The sequence below is a fragment of the Phodopus roborovskii genome, unplaced genomic scaffold, assembly GCF_943737965.1.
Source record: "Phodopus roborovskii unplaced genomic scaffold, PHOROB, whole genome shotgun sequence".
Lineage (NCBI taxonomy): Eukaryota > Metazoa > Chordata > Mammalia > Rodentia > Cricetidae > Phodopus > Phodopus roborovskii.
The window spans coordinates 18,086,812-18,106,685 of NW_026125281.1; the positions used below are offsets into that span (position 1 = coordinate 18,086,812).

Below are 19,874 nucleotides of genomic sequence, written 5' to 3' on the forward strand. Positions count from 1 at the left end.
CATGGTCAACTTGAATTTTGCAGCAAACAGACTGAACTTATTTTGACCTTATGGCAAAGTGGTTTCTATCCTTAAGATGGAGTCAGGCTGGTCCATCAGTTCCTGTGATAGAGTCCCATCACAGGTAACTTAAGGGAGAAAGGTTTGTGTTGATTCAGTTCCAGAGTTGTGCCTTCTATTGGGGAGAGGGTGGATAGTGGCTGGAGCTGTGACAGCTGTCATACTGCATCTGCAGACAGGAAATAGGAAGGTATGGGTGCTCGTGCTTAGGCACCTTTTTACACAGTCCAGTTGTTATTTTTTGAGACAGTCTCACCATGTAGTCTTGGTTGGCCTAGAATTGGATATGTAGATCAGTCTGGTCTTGAACTAACAGAGATCTATCTTCCTCTGCCTCCTGAGTACTGGACTTAGAGGTGTGTGTCATTAAGCCAGCTTCAGTCTTTTACATTAAGTCACATTTAATTTGTTTAACTTTGGAGTAACTCTCAGAGTCTTATAAATGGAATTTATTTTTATAATTTTATAGCTCATTTGATGAATACAGTTCAGAGCTTAAATCTGGAAGGTTGGAATGGAGTCCTGTACACAAGTCTGAGAAATTTTGGAGAGAGAATGCTGTGAGGTTGAATGAGAAGAACTACGAACTCTTGAAGTAAGTTTAGATCGCATGTTGTGCTCTTTAATTATTGAGATGCTTGTCAACATTTGATATTAGATATTCTGTGGATATAGTCTGTTTTCTTGGTGAATTATGTGTTGGATGCCTTTTATGCTTTTGATCAATTAGATGCCATCTTCTCTTGGAAAGGGCATACTCAGTTTTCTGAGTTATTTTATGGGTATTTGATTTTTTGGAAACATTTTTGTTTTGTTTTGTTTTGTCATGTATTCATTGAGACTATTCTACCTCATTTTGTTTGATGCCATTTTACTTTTTATTGGTGTCCTTGGTAAACACAAGCTTTTAACTTTAGAGACTCAGCTACTAGTATTTCTATTTATGGCTAGTGCTTTTCTATGTCTTGGTTAAGATTTTGCCTAAGCAAGGGCACCAGGATCTTTTTCTGTGGTACTGGGATTAGGCCTAGGGCATAGACATAACAGGCACTAGGCTGTATTCCATCTTTTTTTCTTAAAGTTTTCTTTCTTCCTTTTTCTTACACACACACACACACACACACACACACACACACACACACACCCCTACCTATATATGAATGATGTGGGGACTCACTTTGTAGCCCAGGCTTGACCTAGAACTGGTAATCTTCCTGACTTGGCCTCCCTCATGCTGGGATTACAGGTGTATGGTATTGTTCTCTGCCTGCCTGCCTGCTCTTTCTTTCTTCTTGGAAGAGCCTTACTAAATAGTGTTTCTAAGTCTGCTGTGGCAATGAATAAATTTCAAATATGTAACAGTTTCTACATTGAAACAACTTATTAGATCCTGTATTCACTATGAAGTTATCTCTTTATTCTGTTTATAGAAACTTTCTTGTTTAACCTTATATTTAGATCTCTAGTCTATCTGGGTTGAATTGTGGTTGTGAAGTAGGAGTCAAAATTCATTCTTCCCTCTTTACAGGTTATCTAATTGAAAATAGTACTTCCTAGGTTGGGGATATGGCTCAGTGGTAAGGGTCATGCTTGCTGCACAATCATTAGGATCCCTAGCCCTTAACATAAAAAGCTGGGTGTGGTCATATGCACCTGTAACCTTCAGAGACAGGAGGACTCCCCAGGGCTTAACCACCAGCTAACCTAACAAAAAAAAAAAAAAAGCAAGTTCTGTGTTTAGTGAGAGACTGTGTTGTTTCAATTCAAGGGCCTAAGGCAGAGAATGACAGCTTTCTTTGGCCTCTGTGCATGTATGCACATAAAATTAAAAAACAAAAATAGCAATTCCCTTTGCTGCTCTTTCTTGTCATAACAAGATGACTAAATGTGTACACCTTCCTTTATTGTGAGGTATTTTGTACTACATACTTACTCTATTTAAAACATACACTTCAGTGACTTTTAATGTATTTATATACTGTTGTACAACTATTAATACTGCTAATTTTGGAACATTTTTATCATTTAAAAAGAAATCCCAACTTACTTGTTTGACCTTAATTTTTCATCTGTTTTATGTTTCTGTGAATTTTCCCATTACAGAAATTGTCTATGTAAGTGTAATAATCTATTTGTCTTAAAAATATTTTATTAGAGCTGGGTGTTGGTGGTGCATGCTTTTAGTTCTAGCAGTAGGGAGGCAGGGGCAAGCAGATGTCTGTGAGTTCAAGGACAGCCTGGTCTATAGAGAGAGTGCCAGGACAGGCTCCAAAGCCACACAGAGAAGCCCTGTCTTAACCCCACCCACCACCCCCAAAATGTTTATTATTAGTCTAGTGGTAGTGATGCATACCTTTAATTCCAGCACTTGGGAGTTTGAGAGCAACTTGGTCTCTGAAGAAAGTTCAGGATAACCAGGGCTACACAGAGAACCCTGTCTCAAAAAATACCAAAACCCAAAAAGAAACAAACAAAAGGTCTGTCATTAATTTATGGCAGACTTTGTACATAGATAGTGCATTGTGATTGCTGTCACGCTCACCCTTTCTTCTTTCCCCTCTCATCTCTACCTCATCCACCTCCTTTGTACAGGTCTCTTTCCTGCATTGCTCTTGTCCTCATAAGTTCATGAACAGTTGAGTTCTTCGTGCCTTAGATTATGAGCTGTGGAAGTTTATGTGGGATCTTCATATTTTCATATCTTTTGCTTGAGGTAGCTGGTCGTACTGCATCTGCAGTCTAGAAGTGAGAGGAGGTGCTGGGAGCTTGTAGATGGCTCAGTGGTTAAGAAAGAGCACCTGCTGCTCCTCCGGGACCCAGACTTGATTCCCAGCACCGTGTGTAACTCCAGTTCAGGAGGACCGACTGCCCTCTTCTGGCCTCCATAGGCACCAGGCGTGCATGCAGACGAAACAGGCACGCCACTCTCTCCTTATGGGTCAGCATTCCAGCCTACTGTTGGAATGTCTGAATGTCTCCATAGTGTCCTTTTAAAGTTTTTGTTTGTTTTTTGTTTTTGGTTTTTTTTTCAGTAGAAAAGTGTTTTTGGGTTTTTCCCCTTTTTTTAAAAAAAAAATTTAGAATCAAGCTTGTTTTACATGCCAACCCCAGTTCCTTCTCCCTCCCCTTTGCTCTATGTCTAAAATCCATAGATGAGTGAGTACATACCATGTTTGTCGTTTTGTGACTGGGTTACCTCGCTCAGGATTTAAGATCAAGTCCGCTTTTTACTTTTCTTTGGTTCCTTCTACTTTTGGTATCATAACAAAGAATTTATTGTCAAACTCAGGATATGAAGATGTGCCCAAGAATTTCCCCCTCTTTCCTTCTACTTCCTCCTCCCTTCCCTCCTAGTATAAAATGTTGCTGAGGGTGGAGAGAGGACACTCTTTGTGCTTAATTATTTTGTAACTTTTTTATGAGCGTGTCCTCATATAGTCTGTTCAGTCTCAGCACACATCTTATGCTAGCATGTTCGGTATTTTTAATACAGGGTCTTGTGTAGTTCTGACTAGCCTTGAACTTGAGAGCCTCTTTTAGCCTCACAAGTGCTAGGATAAAGGTATGTACCACCTCACCTAGCTAATTTCCTATTTACATCAGTGTGGTAGATTTATTATGGTCAGTGAACCTTGTTCTCAGGGAAGAATGAATAGTTACAATGCTTACTTTCCCTGCTTTCATGGTACACAGATGAAAGCTATCATTTCTTCCCCTTCCCACAGCCTCACTAGCTAGCCTCACAGACTTTGCCAAATCAAACTTCAGAGGCACGGGGCCATTGTTAAAGCCTTCACCTGCATGCAGAATCATGGACTCCCTTCTGTGTTAAGGTCACACTGAAGGCTACCTTCTGTCACTTCTACTTTATTTTCTCCCTTCTCTGTTCAGTTCTTCCAGTGGGTTCCATGTTTTTGGGTCCTAGCCTGAGAGTTCTTGAACACAGATCTATGGGCACACTGTCCTGTTTGGTCCCCCAGTAGTTTTCAGCTCTAGGAAATGATAAGCTAGTACCTCTATCTCATCCTCTTCTATCTATTTTACCTACCAAATCAGAGGCTGAAGTGGAGGATGGTAGCATATGTTTCCCCGTTGTGATTCCTGAACACCATCCTCAGGTGTATGTTTTATTAGGCATGGCAGCTGGCATGGCAGTTTTGTCCCATACATACTATTTTTCAAAGAATGGATTTAGTAATTTTTAGAAGGCTTATATTTTGTGAACACAAGTGGTTTATATGCGATCAAAAAAGCTAAATGGTTTTTTTTTTTTACTGTTTTCTATTGTTTGTATGTTTGTGTGCCTGAGTATATGCTTGTGTAACCATGTGCATGCAGGAACCTGTGGAGGTTGGGTACCAGATCCCCTGAAGCTAGAGTTGTAGACACTTGTGAGTCACTATGTGGGTGGGTGCTGGGAACCAAACTCCAGTCCTCTGCAAGAGCAGTAAGTGCTCTTAACCACTGAGCCGTCTCTTTAAAAAACATGGTTTTCTTAAGATGATGATATAATTATGTCCTTCTGCTCCTTCCTCCAAACCCTCCCATATACAACCCTCCACTCCTTGAAATTCATGGCATCTTTGTTATATATAAATCTATATATAAAAATATAACATACAGTATAATTTTATTAGTTATAACAATAATTGTTATGCATGCATAAAATTATATAGATATATATTTCCAAATATAACCTGTTCAGTCTTATAATGTTATTAGGTGTATTTTCAGGACTGACTGTTTGGCATTGGACAACCAATTAGAGTGTTCTTCCCTGGAAGGATCTTCTCTCCCATCCAATCATTTCTTGAGCTCTCCTTTAAATGACAATTTTAAGGGATAATAATACTTGAACATCTTATAAAAAAGGAAGACTTTAAAAATGTGTGTGTGTGTGTGTGTGTGTGTGTGTCCGTCCGTCCGTCTGTCTGTCTGTCTTAGGTTCTATTGCTGTGATAGAGACATGACCTAGAACGTGCTGTGGAGAAAACTGATTTTCCCTTTGCCGGGAGGTAACGGTTGCAGTTAGGGTCTTGATGAGGAGCGGGGCTCCTTGTGCCCTCCTACCTCTCTTTGCTGGTACGCTGTCTGGCTTATACCTGTACAGGTCTTAAGTTGCTACAGTCTCTGTGAGTTCACAGGACATTAGTCCTGGGTCTGGAAGACACCATTTTCTTTGGAGTCACATCACCTCTGTTTCTTTGAGTCTTTCCCCATAGATTCCTGAGCCTTAAGGAGAGGGGTTTGATGAAGACATCCAATTTGGGGCTGCGTGCTCTGAAGTCTCTCACTCTCTGCACACTGTTAGTTGCAGGTCTCTGTATTAATTTCCATCCACAGCTGAAAGAAGCTCCTCTGATGCAGTTTGTGTGAGGCACTGATTTGTTAGTATAGCAGTGTGTTACTAGGACTCATTTTATTGCCGTCTTCCCATAGAGTAATAGTAGTAGGTTTTCCTCTAGGCCCGTGGCCTATCTAGTCTTAGGTTATGTTTGGGGACTTTTATGTAAATGGCATTGCTTATAAAGCTGTATGTACAAAGGTTTGAAAAGTACTAATGTTGACATTAGTTGGTGAAATCCCTAGAATTTGCTTTGAGAGAGCTATCTGTATTACACCTATGTTATATTGTACTCTGCAGAAAAATACACAACTTGATATTTCTGGATTTAATTTATTACAGAATCTTGACAAAACTTCTAGAGGTATCAGATGATCCACAAGTCTTAGCTGTTGCTGCTCATGATGTTGGAGAATATGTTCGGCATTATCCTCGGGGCAAACGGTAAAAGAGAAAGACAAACCTGTGTTTTGTTTTGCTTTCTTGCAACAATCAAAGTTCTTTTCCAAGTCAGAGTAGTTTGGTAGAGAAACTAATGAAGTACATGAACTCAATTAAAAATGAATACTATAAAAATATAAATACACTTGCATTAATACTTTGGTGTAATTGTCAGTGAGAGTATTAGAAATTTCTCATTAAAAGTTTCCTTTGTTTGCAAACTTTAATTTTATAGCCATTTTGTGAACACTGTGTTTTTCCCTATTACTCATGATTGTGGAAATGAATTAGAGGTTGACACTGCCAAGTTATAAAGCATAGAAGTAAATACAGAGTCTGCAAGGAAAAGTTATAGTAGATATGTACTAATATAATTACATTTCAAAATATTGAGGTGTGGTTATACAATAAATGTACTTTGACACATTGATGGCAGAGCAGTGGAAATGATTATTTGGCAAAGTAGAGTCTGAAGGCTTTCAGTATCTTATTAGTCACTCAGTGGACAGCTTATACCCAATGTTCCCTGGGCTAGAATGTCAGCAGGAAGTTCTCTAGCTTTCCATTTGCATTCAGCAATGCAAAGCACTTTCTTATGTCATACAAAGCCTCTGTATCTTTTTTTCTCTTGTTCTCATTCTTTTCCTCACAAATAATCTTTTAAGATGTAGAATAACCTTTCATATTATATCCATTTCATTGCAGTCTTAGAAAATTGCTTTGGTATCTCACATTTGGTAATGATATTTGGATGATAGGCTTAACTTATTAAGGTAGTCACAACTGCTAAAATATGTCATATCACAAAATGACAGAAGTAATTACCAAAAATAATGCTATCTCATGTATTAGATAGCCATAAGAAACAAGCAGTGAACATTTTCTGCTGGTTCAGTGAAAAGAATCCCAGAAAAGATCTTGAATTTTTGAGTCCCAGTTCAGAAAAACCAAAAGGAAGTAGAGAGGGAGGGAATCAGTTATGTGTCTGATTGGAAAGATCCAGCTTCTTGCCTCCTGACCCTTCAAGCAGCCTTCACTGTTCCTAACAAGTGCCGGCATGGAGTGCTGCTTACTCCTGTTTTATATGATTGATACTGTCTTTAAGAATTTTTCCCCTTTTATTGAAAATAAATTATTTTCTCACAAAATACATCCTGATGACAGTTTCCTGTCCCTGTGTCCCTCCCTGATCTCCCTTACTCTCCCTCCCACTAGAAAGCTTAGCAGTCTTCTAAAGGTGATAATAAATAAAATATAATAAATACAACAGAAACTAATGTGACTGGAATTGGACAGTACAAGCAAACAGAAGGAAGAGAGCCCAAGACAAGGCACAGAAACCGGCTCACTCATTGGCACACTGAGGAATCCCATGAAAACACTAAACTGGAAGCCATCATATATACACAAGGGCCTGGTGCAGCCCCATGCAGCCCCATGCATGCTGCCTTGGTCTCTGAGTTCATATGTGCTTTGATCATGTTGAATTAGAGGGCCTTGTTTTCTTGGTGTTCTTGGTATATGTTTGTTATTTTCATACCTGCTTTTGTAGTTAAAAGGTATCCTTTTAAATAGTAGCCTGTTTTGTGAATTTACATAGGAAGCGTAGCAGGCAGTTATTGCTCCCAAATTACAAATTTAATAATTGCCATTGGGCTGTGGGGCTTAGTGGCAGAGCATGTGCTTACCAGAGCCCTGGTTTCCATCTCTAGCTCCCACCCCCTACAGAATGTCCTCAGGAAATTCAAATAGTAGATTGGTCATATTTACACTAGCACAACCCTGGCTGTAATATGGACCACATATAGCAACATGGCCTCTGGCAACAGCATGGACCATAAACACTTTTCGAGGAGGCCCCATCCAGAAAATGAACCATTCTCCATCTCAGACATCCTGCCATTGCTCAGAGCTAGGTCTGGGCATTGCACTCTGGGGCAGGGCCTGTACAAGCTCCAAGCTGCTGTTTACCACTCTGCTGGTCCTGGGATTTTCAAGGAGGCCCAAATCAAAACCTGAACAGTTTTCCATCTTGGACATCCTGCCATTGCTCAGAGCTAGAGTGAATAGAAATAACTGTGGATATATAAGATTATTTTTAAAGATCTGGTAAATCACTATATACTGCCTGGAAACCGAAACACTAATGTCCAAGTCTTTGGTATATATCTTCATTATATAGCAGTGATGAGCTGGTTCTGCACCTTATTGGAATGAAACTTGTGAAAATGAGCATCTGATAAGAAAGAGTGTTCACCAGGCAGCAGAGTATAATCAGCCTCAGAGCCTTATCCAGAGAACTTATGCTTGCTCTCTTGAGAAACAGAATTTACATCAGGCCAACAGCTCTTCATGCAAAGTTTAGCATAGCACATACAAATAAATTATTTGTGTAGTGGCACATAGTTTTTATACAGCAAACCCAATTAATTTCCCTTATGCATTCTAGTTTGGAAAGCATGGAAACTGGAGTTCCAGCAGCAGTGCCTTTAGCACCACAGACACAGCCAGAGTCTTCCTCCTATCTATCTATGTCCTTTGGAAATTGGCACAGTATAGCTCATGCTTTATTACTTTCTTTTACATTTCTTTTTAAACTGACATTTGTTTGGGTTCTGAGTTTTCATTGTTGTGAAAACAGAGTGAACCATTCCACATTTGGATTACTTCCTGCCATCCCCTGAAATAGACGCAAGGAGCTAAAATGTGAGTTTTCATGAGGTTTTAAAATGTTATTACAGTACAGACTAATTCAGACTCCCAACCGGTGGTGTGTGAGAATATAATTTTCATGACCCCCATCCTGGAGCAGCAGGAAGTGTTAAACTGTTTCTTTTTAATCCATGTAGGACGTAAAACACAGCATCAGTGTATTTCCTACTTGTCTATTGTTGTGATAAAGCACCATGATGTTATAAAGAAAGCATTTAATTGGACTCACTGTTTCAGAGGTTTAGAGCCCATGATGGTGTAGGGAAGACGTGACCGCAAAGAGATGAGACCTCACATCCCCAGTCTACAAGCTGGAGGCAGAGCCAGTACGCTGGGCTGGCACAAGCCTTTGGAGACCTCAGTCCTGCCCCCAGGGATATACTTCTTACTCTTTCCCAAGAGGTTTCATCAGCTGCAGATTGATAAACCGGTACAGACAGACTGCTCACTCAGCCACCACAGTCTGTAATTCAATGAGAGGGACGTGAGATGTACTTAGTTAGTTGTAACTTTGGTTTTGGAAATCATTTGGGCATTTGCAATTTGGACTTTTCACTTGTGACTAGCATCAGTTTGAAAGAAATGGCATCCTCACAAGTCTTTTCTCTTGTGCAGGGTTATTGAGCAGCTCGGTGGAAAGCAGCTGGTGATGAACCACATGCACCATGAAGACCAGCAGGTCCGCTACAATGCTCTGCTGGCCGTGCAGAAGCTCATGGTGCACAACTGGTATGCCTTGCGATCTCTCCCCTGGGCATTGCCACATGTTTATTTAAGGGCTCTTAGGGAAGTATCCCAGTGAGTTATTGGGGATTTCAGATAAATGTCTACACACATATTTCTAATATGGAGCAAAAATCATTTTAAAGAGATGAGCTGCAATAATGGTCTTAAAAAAGGTTCAAACTACTGATATCAAAACTTCCTTCAGCTGTAACTGAAAAGGTCCTTGTGACAAAAACGAGTTGAGGGGACACAGCTAGACTGTAGATTCCTCTCCAGTTCTGCAAGGTGTCTAAAATGTCAAGTTAGCCAGACTTCATTGTATCTGCTCACAGGAAGACACTGGAAGCATGTTGATCGACTCAAATGCCATGGTCAGGTTCATTCATTGTAGTGTTTTGTTTTTGAAGTATTCAGAGTCATGTGTTTTTCTTGTCCTTTTATTTTTAAAACTGAGATTATATTTCTGTATTCCCTCTAAAGAGTGAACATAATGGTGAACCCTTGGAGTGCTAGGTAGAGCAAGTGGTGATTCCTTTTTGGAACAGCTAGCTTTAGCTGTTTGTTGGCTGTTAGACACTTGGAATAGAACATGTAGTTGTATCATACTGAAGAGTATTTTAGATGGAGATAATTTGTTAAAAGTACAGGGAGCAAATGTAAATCTCCTAGAACTGACAGAAATATGGTCAGTATTTCCAAAGGAAAGAATTAATGGTACATGAGAACAGGTCAGTTACGTATAGTACAGGAGAATATCTAGTTAGTTGTGTTGCTATGACCTCGTGTATTAAATTCAACAGTCCTGCCAATAAGCAGCTTTTCCATAAACACTAACATCTATGCATGCATACAGCAGGGTCTTTTTGAAGATAGACTGGAAGGGGTGCAACTTTACCCAAGGGCACTTAGATGAGCTTCTTTGAACAGGCCAGATGCTGAGGTGACCTTGGTAAGGAGCCAACTATGCAGCCTGATTTTGGGGGTTAGTTGGTATTTCAGGTGTAAGGAATGAGACAGGAAATGCAGGAAGCAGCTCTGGGCCTGCTTGTTTAAAGCAATGCATGGAGAACGATTTCAGTATCTGGGTGGTACTGGGATATTGCAGGGAGAGACTGGGGGCTGGAAATACTCTTCAGGGCACAGACAGCTCCCCCAAGAGAAAACTGGGGTGCTATATATTTTTATTAAGACTAAGGATGTAACTTGAAGGTACAGAGGAAGCACAAATTAGGGGACAATTGCAGCATGTCTTGTATGCTGATGTTTGAGACTTAGGAGAATTGCAAACCATTGAAAAGGTTTTTTTTTTTTTAAAGATTTATTCATTTTTGTTTTGAGTTTTACCAGCATGTATGTACATGTAGTACCCACAGATGTCAGAAGAGAGTGTCAAAACCCTCAAACTGGAGTTTCTGTGGATTGTGAGCTGCCATGTGCATCCTGGGAACCCAGCCATCTCTCTAGCCTGTTTGTTTGTTTGTTTTTTGAGACAGATCTTATTAAATGTAGCCCTGGCTGGCCTGACACTCATTTTGTAAACCAGGCTGGCATTGCATTTAGAGAGATCTACCTGCCTCTTCTTCACAAGTGCTGGGATTAGTGGCATGTGTTACCACAACTGACCTTACTAACATTTTGTTTTTTATTTTTTAATTGGGGAATGGCGACATTGGGTTCATAGTTCAAAAAAAAAAAAAAAAAAAAAATCATTCTCATTGACTCCTTTGGGAAGAATGGATCTTGCATGATTTAAGTATGAAAAGAAGGTTGTTTGGGTTACTTAAGATACTGGAGCTGGTGCTAGCAGTATATGGTGGACTGAAATGCTCCTACTCTTCCTGTCTTTTGTGCAAGGAGAGCCTGAGCAAAGTAGAGACCCTCCAGAGTAGCCTCAGATCAACTCAGTGGGGAGATAAAACCTTGGGTGTCACTAAAACATGAGTGGGCTTCACTGGGTTCCTCTCCTGTGTTACTGTTTTCTGAGTTAGGGTTTTCAACATTGGGAATTTAATGTCTTAAGGAATTAGCTTGACGAATGTTCACATTTAATACAGTTGGAGGCTATTGTGACTATGAGCTTACTTCCTAGATGTTTTTTATAAAGTTTCTGTAAAAATAAGTTTAGTTTATCTCCTTTAAAAAATAGAGAGCCATAGTGGTTTTCTTGTTTTATTAATTTTTTAAAAATTACTTTTAATTGTCCTCCTATTAAATGTTCTTAAGCATAGTATTTTTCTTTGGGGGAGGGGTGCTGTTTACTTAAATGTTCTCTCCTGGCATAAAAAAAAGTATATATGACATATATAACAGAATGCTGACTTTATCCTTTGACAGTAGAGAAAAATTTTTTGGTTGAGGATTTTGTTAAATGACCATACATTGAGAAAAAAATTTCCCCTTGTGTATGGTATGTTGTTCATGTCTGAATTATGTTTGTGACTCTATAGATAGACACTGGTTTTTGTCTCACCGAGTAGCTGATGAGAATATCCTTTTATCCTCCTTCAGCATGTGACAATCTGTTTTTATGCTGGTGAGTTGGAGCTTAGTGTTAGTATTTTCTGTACTTTCTTTGTAGAAAGATTTTTATAGTAAGTTTAGAATTCATTTGTGACCTATGCAACCTTTACTTTTTGTTGTTGTTAGTTTGTTTTGTGTTTTTGTTTTTTGAGACAGGGTTTTTCTGTGTGAAAACAGTTGTGGCTATCTTGGAACTCACTATGTAGATCAGGCTAGCCTTGAACTCACCTGCCTCTGCTTCCCAAGTGCTAGGATCAAAGGCATGCGCTAACACTGTCTGGCAGAGCTTTTACATTTTCGTGGATGACTATATCAGAAAATAAGTTACTGAAGTAATGACAGTGTATTTATTTGTCAGATTAATCACATGGAAAGTAAGCCTTCTGTAAAGGCTTTCTCCAGTATGTGAGACCAGACTGGATGCATGTCTTGGTTTAATGTCCATATGCATTGTGGTTATAACTGCTGGTATAGGCTGCCTTTCTATCTACTTAGAAGAGGCAGGAGGTTGCTTTGTTTTGCTTTTTGAGACAGGATTTTGTTCTGTAACCTAGAATAGTGTGGAACTTAGTGTGTAGTCCAGACTGGCTGGCCATGAACTTAGTGTAATTCTGGTTCCGTTCCTAAGTGCTGGGATTGTAGGCACAAGCACTCTTGACTGGTAGGGTTTCTTTTTTGGGGGGTGGGAGGAGGGGTGTTTTGTCTAACTGTATATCGTGTCTGTCTTCCTTTCCTTTTTTTAAGCTAAAATTAGACTCTGTTGTTTTACATAATGTTTATTAATTTTAAATTGTAACGTTCTCTTGAAATTGTTTACATTTACACGAAGTAAAAACTTTGTTTCTGTAATAAATTAAAATATTTTAAGTACAATTTCAAACTTGCATTTAAAGTATAAATTAGGTATTTATAAAATCATGGGATTGGCCATGAATCTTGATTTAGAATCCATTTTAAGAAATTAAATTTTAAGTTTCTTAATAATGTAGATTTAGATTTGAGTTTATATAACATGAAATATAGAATTATGCATCATATGAAAAAACTTAATTTTTTTTTCAGTGTTTTGATTGATTTTGAAATTACTTCTTTGAAAGTCTTAGAAAAGTTAATTTTCTCCCTTCCATTTGACATCTATATGGAGTAGAGTGGTAGATGACAAGGTCCCCAAGTGTACATGGCGCTAAGGACGAATAGGTCCTTGGCTGAGGGCAAGAACGATGGCTGGTACACAGGGAGCCCCTCAGCTCAGGAGGTTTGGTGCAGGCAGTCTGTACAGCTGACACCTGCACCTCAGAATCCATCTCCACAGTTGCGCTCTTGATGCATACTTGGTTCTTTTCAGCACTGGTGAGTTACATAGATTTGCCAAAAGTGTATAAGAATGAACATTGATTCTAGAGAACTTTAGTATGTACTGTTATTCATACTCCCAGTTTAACATAAAATGTCACCATTTTTCTTCTACAGAATGATTTTAGATGTAATCTTCTAATTCAGAAGCAACAGTGTGTGCATATGGACAGCTCAGGACTTCAGGAAAGAAACACTGAATTTTGTAGGTAGAGGATCTCCTGTAGAATTCTGTTTGTGTTTCTAAATGATCTTCTAGCCTTTCCTCAAGCAGAATAAATTCTGAGCGTTTTCCTCTTTAGATCTTTTATATGTGTAGGAAAATTAATGTAATAAATTTACCAAGCTAAGGTTTTGTTCTATGATTATAGTGGTTAAAGTAGTTATGAACTGAAAAGGGAAAAACAGATACTTAAACATTAATAATCACATTACCAAGGGATTCCATAGGATAGTTTTAGAAATAAATTTTTATTCTTTGACAACTTGATATATGTATTTAACACATTTTGACCGTATTCTTCCTTGTACTCTCCTTTCTTATCTCCCTCCCACTTCTGGAACATTTCTTTTTCCTAAACACATCCATATGAATAATTGAACCAGTTAATTTTTAGAATTTATTTAGAAACTATGGTCTCTTTATGGATATATAGAGTTTTCTATGTTATCTTTGTGACGTTTTCAGGGGTGGAACCTTGAAGTGTCTTCAGTATCATATATTTTGTGATTTTAAAAATACAGGAATAGAGAGATGGCTTACTTGATAAACAGGAGGACCTAAGTTTGAATTCCCAGAACTCATGTAAAAGCTGGGGGAATGGCAACCTATAATTCTAGGGCTGAGGTGGTAGATCCTAGGTTTTGCTAGTCTGCTAGCCTAACCAAATTGGTGGCTTCCAGGTTCAATGAAAGAGCCTGTGTCAAAAACTCACATGCAGAAGTGATTGAGGAAGACAACCTTTAAACCTTTACCTCCACTGCATGTATCCTTATATACATATATGTGCAGACACACAGATACATACAAACACATAGCGTGTTTATTGCTCTAGTTAGTGGTATGAATCTGGGAGAGTGAGGCCTAAAAATGAGATGGTCTGAAGTTTCATGCAGTAGTCCACTGTATTTAGAGCATCCAATAATTTATACTCTTGAAAGCTAAGAAAAGAAGAATCACTTAAGTAATGTGTACAGTCACAAAGATAAGCCACACATGGTAAGAACGTGTGTTTCCATATAGGCATATGAATAACAACAGCTGAAGCAAACTCACTCCTACCTGCTACACCTGGGAGGAGCATGAAAACACATTCCAAAAACAATTCTGTGCTTTGAAGAAATTGAGGTTTGTCTTGTTTTCTTAGAGTTTTCTCTCAAGCACTCAGAATTCTCACATGACTTCATTCTTAGACTTTATTATGACAGTAGACCACACAGTCTCTCATACAAACACAAATCAAAACTAAAACTAAAGTGAAATAAAGTAAGTGAGGATTGGAGAGGTAGTTTAAGAGTAGAGTGTTTTTCTAGCATGCACAAGGTCCAAAGTTTGATTCCAAGCATTGCTATGTGAAAATTTAACCATTTTCAAGTAACTAGGGGCTCTTTGTTTGTTTCTATCACAATCAAATCTTGTTAACTTATTTCTTCTTTTCTACTCAGAAATTTTTCTTGAATCTTTATTCTTCAGTTTCTCTAACACTGTATGACAAGTTACAATTGATTGGCAATACTAATATAACATATATCTTAGATTCCCCCTTCCCTCAAATACCAGCTCCTGTAGTGAAGAAATAAATAGGGAGCATTGTGACAAAGTCCTGAAGGATAGGAGCCTGTGTGCATTTTATAATTAAGCACAAATTTGAACACAGAATTTTACACATGGGTCCCTGCAACCAAGGAATAAGGTCTGGCTTGTGTTGTTTTGATTAAGATCAACTTATCAGCCAGTAGATTTTTGGATCTGTGTTTGGAAGAATCAGTACAACTTAGACAAAGAAAAGGTTCATTTAATATGAAGGAGGAGAGAAACAATTTGTTTTACTTATTTGAAAGGATTTGAGAGGATGAATTTAGGGTGAGAGGTTTTCATGAGAGATAGGTTTCTGTGACCCAGATTGTTTAAGCTGTCACCATAGCTGGGGATGTAGTGCAGGAGTGGCACACTTGTTGAGCATGAAAAGATTCCTGGGTTCCATACTGAGAACTGGAAAAAGAAAATACGTTTGGGTGGAAAAACAGCTGCTTGCAGTTCCTTCTTGGGCCACTGGAAATCACACTAGTCTTACTTTCTGTATAGGCTTAAGCAAAAGGAAGGTGCATGTCAGAAATGCCAGCTGTTGAACAAGCTCCCCCTCCCCCTGCTTTGCTAAATATCCCATAAATGTCTTATGAAACATTTTAGTGTTTAGTTTGCATGCCATTGTGCCCATCTGTATTCAGTTCCGTTCTCAGTTAAAGATCTGAGGGAGAATTTATGTTTGCCTCTAATTGGTGCTTTATTTTAGACATGGGCAGAAATGTTTGTCAGGTAATGTGGAATATGCAGAGAAATATGCAGTAGAAAATAAAAAGGCACACAGGACAATGCCTGTGACAGATGTCCAGGTGTCAGAGTAACGTTGGAACCATGTTGGAGGAGGCAGTACTTGGACCAAGTTGTGTGGGTTAGGGCATGAGTGGGAGGGTGAGGAGGAGTATAGGGAGAATATCACAGGAATGTCACCACCGCCAAGCTTGGAGAATGGGAGCAGCTGACTCCCAGCTAAGGACCACCTATGACATCATGGACATTGTCTTAGGTCAGAAAGATTAAGTGCAATTACAGTCATCTGAATGTCACTTTATTTTTAGGACATTTTAGTAAGTGAGAGATTTCTCTGTTTTTGTGTAATGAACTTGGTATGTCAAATCTTGAGCTCCCACAGTTCAGTGTGCTCTTAAGAACCAGGGTCCTTCAGTGTGCCTGCTCTCAACTGCAAGGTGGAATTACAATGGCAAGGAAAGTGTGAAAGAGAAAAGTTTCCTTATGAGACCATGTCTTCTTAATTAGAAATCGTTTCATCAGGAATGGTCCAGTGAACTAAACAAAATGCTTTTCATCTAAAGCCACCAGTGGTAACAATTGGACTATATTTGTGTGTCCTCTTTTGGGGAGTACTTTTGAGAGTAGCACACCTCAGTATGATCTGCCAACCCTAAACACTTAAGGTTGGAATACTCAGATATTCACTTTAATACTGTGACATGGTGATGTAACATATAGACTGTATTAAAATTCCCTGTCTGCTATGTACTGGCAAGTATTTTTGTTTATGTAGTCCAGGATTATACATTGCATTTTGTTGGCATGTTTCTTACTTGGTTTCCTTTGTTCCTTTTTCCTTTGTGTTTTGAGAGTCTCATATATCCCAGGCTGGCCTTGAGCTTACTATATTGCAAGGATGGCTTTGAACTTCTGATCCTCCTGTCTGTAACTCAGGTGTTGGGATTAGAGGTGTGTACCTTTGGCCTAATTTATAGAGCCCTGGGTATTGAAAGCAGGACTTGATGTGTGCTAGGCTAGTCCTCCACCAGCTGAGCTGCGCCCATAGTAAGTTCTTAGGCTTCTTCACATTGAAGCAAAGACGGGAAGTAAGCGCTTTGCTGAGGGCTCCCAATATGATGCTGTTTCCTTTCTAATAGATTCTGGTTGTGACCTTTTGACATGAACTGCATTGGAGGGCTTTGAAGGAAGAAGCACCTGCCTCACTTTGCCCCATTGCTGGAGATGTTTACTTTAGTCTTGTGTTAATGGTGGTATCTGTTAGATTTGCCCCCTTGTAATGAGAAAGTGACCTTTTAGAAGCTGCTTTAAGATCGACAGCAGTGGGCTCTTGCTCATTTATTTTGGCATACATTGATTTTTTATTTTTACCCTAGTGAATTTTTTTCTTTAAAGGTTGGAAGTATCCATTGGGGCTTTAGTTTTTATTGATATAATCAGCAGTTTGTATTCAGCACACAGGAAACTGAATTCTAGCCTGAGACAGTGCGATTGCTTGGTAAAGAATCTCGACTGTGAAGGCAGCAAGAGTGGCCAGGCAATTGACATCCATAGCTAGGGAGAATTTTCTCCTACTTCCCTTCCCGCTGTCTAGTAAACGGGGTTTCCATGTTAGAAGAGAGGGAGCAATAGAAATAAGGTGAAATTCTTGTTTTCAGGCTGGGCTGGTCAGTATCAGATAGAGGGAAGCTATATCCTAACTCCTTCAGCCGTGGTACAAATAAGACACATAGACATGTGCAGTTGAGACTGCCCAGGCAGCCTTCCAGAGCCTTGGAGATGTTTATTGTAAATTCTAGGCTTTTGTTGTTTCCTCTTCCTGTCCGTGAGTAATAAACCCATTTCATGTAACTCTAAGAATGGGGACGTTCCCACGGCCCTCAGCTAAGTCAGCACCTAGTGATCAGTGGCTCACAAGTTCCTTCTGGTTCAGGAAACATCCCTGTGCCTCTCTACTTGTAATCATGATAAAGATACACACTATAAACTTGTATTGTTTGTGCTTGCCTCTGTGTGAGAAGCGGTTTGAAGGGGCCATCTTCTCTGGCCCTACTCTCAAAGTTCTAGTTGTTATAATGAAATAGAACCATAAACACTAACAAAGAATTGTGAATTGTTAACTAACAGTGCATTGGACACTTGTTATGTCAGCTTCCTTCTATAGACCACAGCTTCTTAACTGCCCACCGATGGCACTGTTTTGCTCAAGCAGCTTATGAAGTAGGTATACAGTCAAATATTTACTGATAATAAACTATAAAGATGTTTGTTTTAAAACGATTCTTTGGTGTGCATATGGTCTTACCATTTATTAAAGATGAACATTTGCATACTAAAAGATGGATATGCTTTTAAATTTTTACATAAAATGATACTAAATCTTGGCTGCATATTTGCTACTGTGGGACATGGAGGTTGTTCAGCATTTTTCAGAATTGGTGAGTGTTTTGATTTTGTAAGCGTCAGTGCTGAGATCAGCACTTCCCATAAATACTTATACAGAACGTCAAAGGTGTATGTTTAGAAACACTACAGGGACTGTTGGAAATTCTGTTTTAATCAAAGCCACAATTTATTTTTATTATTATTTATTTATTTTTGTGTGAAACTCAAGTTAGCAACCCAAATAGCTGCTTGTAAAATAAACACTGTAACAGTTTGGCTATATTCTGCCTCCCTCATCTGTGAATGGAATTATACAGACATAGTTGAAACTCTGTCCTAGGTAGTTTCCTGACCTCTGAGACATGTTGGCCTGCTTATTTTGTGTCAAGCCTTGTTCTAGACCAGGGCTTCTTAAACACTTCTACTTATTAGTGTCTTTTGCCCCAAGAGTATATTCAAAGATTTACTACTTTGATAGTTATATGATAAGGAATGGTAGGAAAATATTAACAGATTTGTGTTCTATAATTGTATTCTATAAGAATAGTAAATTTTGTATGTACAGTGAAACCCCATAGTTCACAATGTACAGCAGTCTCAAATTTGAGCTGCAGTGTTCTTTGCATTTCATTGCTGACAGTGCAGTGTGATGCTCTGTGTGCAGAAACTCTGGCACATTGTGCCTTCGATTTTGAGTTCACTTTTGATATTTGGCATTTAGAATCCTCTTTGTGTTAACAAATTTTTCATGACCTCCACGTTCTGTAACATAACCCCACATTCTGTAACAAGACCCCCATTCACAGTTTAAGAAATTGGGTTCTCTAAACTATTACTACATATTTCTTCCCTGAGATTCCTTAGAGACTTGGGGGAGAGTTAAGATAGCCCTGCACTGTACAGGACAAAATTCCTGAGGAGATAGTCTATGCAAGGCCTTAAGCAGCGGCTGACACGAGAAGAGTGGATAAACCACAAGGAAAGGATGCTTCCTGCCTTCTGCCACCTCGTGGTCCATGTCTGCAGTGTAGGAGCAGAACAGAAGAAATGTCTTGTACTGTGTGATTTAGAGAAGAAACGAAATTGGGCCACCAGTACAAACCCCCAGAGAAAACACATCTAAACAAAGAAAAATAGTGAAGTGAATCTATTTAGCCTACTGTCTACATTACCCTATGGAAAGGTAGTCTGTGTACGCCAGCTCTCCCCTGCTGTGACAGAACACCCAACACAGTTTGTAGGAAAAAAGGCTGTTTGGATTACACTTTTGGAGGCCTTTAGTCCATATTATTTGGCTCTTATCTGGGGCCCAACAATGGGTCAAGACAGTTCACAGTAAAGGAAATTACTTACAGTGTGGAGACTAAGAAGCAAGTGCAGGGCTGTGAGGTTGGGGAGAGGGGAGATAAAAAAAAATGTTCAGCTGACAATCCAGTGTTTCTCCTGTGAGGCAGGTCTACTCCAGGAATTGAACCTGCGATAGACCGAGTAATGGTCATCCACCTTGGTGAACCAGCCAGGTTTTTGGGGCTGCCTTAGAGTTTCTAATGTTGTGATTAACACCATGACCAAAAGTAACTCAGGGAGAAGAGGGTCTGTTTGGCTTAATCTTCCACATCGTTGTTCCTCATGGAAGGAGTCAGGGCAGGAAACTGGAGACAGGAGCTGATGCAGAGGCCAGGGAGGGGCACTGCTTCCCGGTTTGTTCCTCGTGGCTTGTTCAGCCAGCAACTTGGGGAGCAAGTGTCTATTTTATCTTGTAACTCTCAGGTTGTTCATACT

The 19,874-nt window shown here is 39.3% G+C and overlaps 1 protein-coding gene across 2 annotated transcripts in view; it reads left to right on the forward strand.

The window, feature by feature from the left end:
- The window catches only part of Atp6v1h (ATPase H+ transporting V1 subunit H), a 71,008-nt gene that overhangs the window by 42,606 nt on the left and 8,528 nt on the right, over positions 1-19,874 (forward strand). For both annotated transcript variants that reach the window (XM_051197752.1, XM_051197761.1), the window contains 3 exons: positions 530-655; positions 5,747-5,848; positions 9,173-9,286. In XM_051197752.1, the coding sequence (XP_051053709.1) occupies positions 530-655; positions 5,747-5,848; positions 9,173-9,286 (342 nt within the window). The remainder of the gene's footprint in view (positions 1-529; positions 656-5,746; positions 5,849-9,172; positions 9,287-19,874) is intronic.